The 3,613-nt window shown below is 44.0% G+C and overlaps 1 protein-coding gene across 1 annotated transcript; it reads left to right on the forward strand.

Moving 5' to 3' along the window:
* Positions 1–321: 321 nt before the first annotated feature.
* On the forward strand, positions 322–3,048 carry marcksl1b (MARCKS-like 1b). Its single transcript, XM_082522690.1, has 2 exons — positions 322–654; positions 1,617–3,048. The coding sequence occupies exons 1-2, from the start codon at positions 568–570 to the stop codon at positions 2,172–2,174; spliced, it is 645 nt and encodes a 214-aa protein (XP_082378816.1). The 5' UTR covers positions 322–567; the 3' UTR covers positions 2,175–3,048.
* The last annotated feature ends 565 nt before the right edge of the window (positions 3,049–3,613 follow it).

The raw sequence follows: 3,613 nt of genomic DNA on the forward strand, positions 1-3,613 counted from the left end.
CCTCTGAATTATCAGCCATCATGTGAATTGAGGTAAGCAAACACACTCATACAGTAATACTCACTACAAGGAAGGAAACTACTTTTGTGTGGGAGACTTTTCTCTTATCTTTATGCTATGTCAGCATTGTTTTTTTAGTTTCATGCCTATAAAACACTGCATTTAGTAAGGCTGAATTGATTTCATTGCTGGGGGTCCACTAGAGGGGCGGGGACAATTAGGGAGTCAGAGGTGATTGGACAAAGTCGGGCTGGAGCAGACGATGATTGGCCGTTCATGAACAGGATCCGCCCACGGGTGGTGCCCTGAACCTGCTGTATGTTGAAGCGTTACGTTCAGCGAGCTTCGAGTTTAGAGGGTCTCTCTCTATCGGGGTGGCAAGTCAGACAACGGGAACAACCGAAGGGGAGTAGCTGCTGTTTGAAGAAAAAAAATTAAAAACACACACACTTTTCACGGTTTCACCGCTGGATACGTAACTCGCTCTGGAGTTGGATTAACTTAAAACGCGCCTTTTTTAGTTTTTCTTTTTAATTTGCTTTAGAAGACCGCTACTCACCGAAGACAATGGGATCCCAGGCATCCAAGGGAGAGGTGGCCGCGGAGGCAAACGCTGCTGCCGCTGATGCTGCAGCTGCCAAAACCAACGGACAGGTAAATATACCATCTAGTTGCTCCGTATGACTACTTTATCACAGAAGGATGGCATAATAAATTGATAAAAGTTGAGTTTCTCACACGAAAACCTCGCATATAGCGGATTTGGCTAACGATGAATCGATTAAACTTGAATGTGAGGACATTTTGGGGTAAGTCAGGTGGGGCTTTGTAGCATCTTGTGCTCAGACGGGTGTTCACAGAGCTCCCCCCAAAAACATATCAGTCCGCGGGGAGGGGGGCTGTTATTTGTCACGGTTTTCCCAGTTTCAAGTAAGTATGTGTTTATTTGTCACTGAGGTCGAACCGAGAACGCTTTTTGACAGTGCCAGTCACAAAAGGGGGAGGGGGCGGCTTGCTCGCACGTAGGCAGTCTACTACTCCTCCCTGAAAAGAGCCCTGTTGCCGTCTCACCGCAAATCTTGCAAATTGGTACTTTCCAAAACGTAATGTAAGTAAAATTAGTCATTAATGAGATGTCAAATGTCACTAATATTCAAAACAACGATTTTCCGTCACTCTTACCAAATAGTCTTTGGGGGGGGGTTCATGAATAAAAAAAATTCTTCGGAGTTTTAAATGTTTTTCCCCTGGAAAATTATCACATTTTTCTTGGGTAAACAAAAAATAACAAATGAAGGTGTTTTCATTCGTCCATCGATGAGCTTCAGCCTCGTCTTTGTTGAGCCCGTCTGTCTGGCAACCCGGGCGGTCTGTGAGACGCTGCCGCCGCCTATCGCCTGATTAGGGTACTGCAAGGCGTCGCCTCTTGAGCCAGACGACATGGTGGTTAATTGATGAGCGCAACGATGCTCGGCAAAGATACGAGACCTCCCCAACAGCAGTTGTTCTTGTTTGTATTTTATGTTTGTTTTTTAATTAAAAAACACAAGACTTGATAGAAAGCTGACTTATTTTGTGTCTTTTTTTTCTTCTTTTTTTTGTAACCCTTTTTACAGGAGAACGGTCACGTGAAGACCAATGGCGATGTCTCTACAAAGCCCGATGGGGATGCTGCAGCTACCAACGGCTCCGCGGAGGCCGCCAAGGAGCCTGAAGCCAGTGCGGGAGGTGACACTATCGAACCGGCGCCTGCTGCAGACGGAGAGGCTGCAAAACCGGAGGGCGAGGCTGCGGCCAAAGAAAGCACCAAAGAGAAGAAGAAGAAGAAGTTCTCCTTGAAGAAGCCCTTCAACTTCAAACTGAACATCAAGAAGAGCAAGAAGAGCGAGGCTGTGAAAGAGGAAGCGGCTGCCGCTGCCCCCTCTGAGGAGAAGCCTGCTGAGAATGGAGCCGCTGCTCCTGCCGAGGAGAAGAAAGAGGAGGTGAAGGAGGAGGCTGCTGACGCCGACGCCGCCGCTGCCTCTGCCGCTGAGGCTCCGAAGGTGGAGGAGGGGCCAGCTAAGGAGGAGGTCCCCAAGGAGGAGGCCAAAGAGGCAGCTGCTCCTGCCCCCGAGGCCACGAAACCGACAGAGGAGAGCAGCTCGACCCCCGCTCCGTCTGAAAAGAAAGAGTGATTGTACGTTTAGCTCACAATGAACTGGGTGAACTGTTTTTCAAGAGAGAGAGAGAAAATTAAGAGTATATATATATATATATATTTATATATATGTGTATATGTATACATATGTATATGGATATATGTATATGTAAATATATACACATGTATGTGAGAGACTCCTTCGACGTGCCACTTTTTTCGTCATGATAACAAGACGACAGACTAGATTCACTAGATCACTTTCCTGGTTACTGCTCGACATCTGAACCTGGACTGAGTTTTAGGCTGCGGGTTTGGTCGCTGTGCGTGGGGAGGGGGGGGGGGGGGTTGGGGGGATTTTTAATGGCTAGCTGGCCGGCAAATGACACCATGAAGTAACGATGGATGATGATTGGAGGTCGAAGCATCTTTTCCCTTAAAAATCCACAGCTCAAGATGCCTCCTGCCGAAGGAACGACGCTAGATAAGATACTAGGACACCACAACCACTTGAAATGACTGTTAAATAGAAGAAAAAGAAATCAGAAAAGACTTGCCAACTTTTTACATTCCTATATTTTAACCCAAATTTGAAGTATTTTGTGGTGTATTATAGAGAACCATCTTAAAGATTCAGAGAAGCTATGTCTTGTTTGTTCAAAGAAAAAAAAAAGATAGACGACTTTGATTTTTACCTTACTATGAAAAAAAAAAGAACACTTAAGCTTGCTATGTTCACTGTTGCAGTTTGATATGAAGCAGAGTTGTTTATCTGTCTTGTGTGAGCCTGAATCTGCTTTGTCTCTGTAAATAAATTGGATTGATTTCTGTTCTTTATTTTGCTAATGTTGACAGATGTTACTGGTTTTATTGTAAAGTTGATAATGGTAAATAAATGTTGGTTACCTGCCTGTTTATGTGTCTTCATGCTTATTTCCATCATGCACTGCTCTTGCCACGGTACAGTTGACTTAGAATCTCTTGAGCGTGTCTATCACATTATCACATTTTTAACGAGTAAACAGGCGTCCACTCGCAGTAGTCAAGCAACAGGAATTCGAGCAACACACATAAACGCCATTACACAAATAAGTCCTTAAAGAAGCAAACCTTTCCACTTGGACGTAATCTCTGGGCAGTTAATCAGAATCAGAATACTTTATTAATCCCGAAGGAAAGTTATTACAAATCTTCTTTGGTCAGTAATGTATAGAAAACTGTAACTTTGTTGCAAAGATTTCATTCAGAGTTCTTCGAGTACCAAATTTCTCTACGAAAGCACCAAGAATAAATAAATGCAGCCGCTGTGCTGTTCCCTCCAGGTTTGACCTCAAAATTTATTAAAGTGATAGTATCTCAAGTTTTAGAATCTAGAAATAATGTACCCACTCTTCCACACGTAGAGCAGTGTTACTACACGGTCTGTGGTTTGGTATAACCACTTTCATTAGTCACCACTGTAACATTATCTCTTAT

This window comes from Aulonocara stuartgranti (assembly GCF_965226115.1).
Source record: "Aulonocara stuartgranti genome assembly, chromosome: 22".
Classification (NCBI taxonomy): Eukaryota; Metazoa; Chordata; class Actinopteri; order Cichliformes; family Cichlidae; genus Aulonocara; species Aulonocara stuartgranti.

Coding starts and splice junctions, on each gene's coding strand:
- marcksl1b (XM_082522690.1), top strand. CDS start 568: ATGGGATCCCAGGCATCCAAGGGAGAGGTGGCCGCGGAGGCAAACGCT. Junction 655..1,616: donor CTGCCAAAACCAACGGACAG/GTAAATATACCA, acceptor CCCTTTTTACAG/GAGAACGGTCACGTGAAGAC.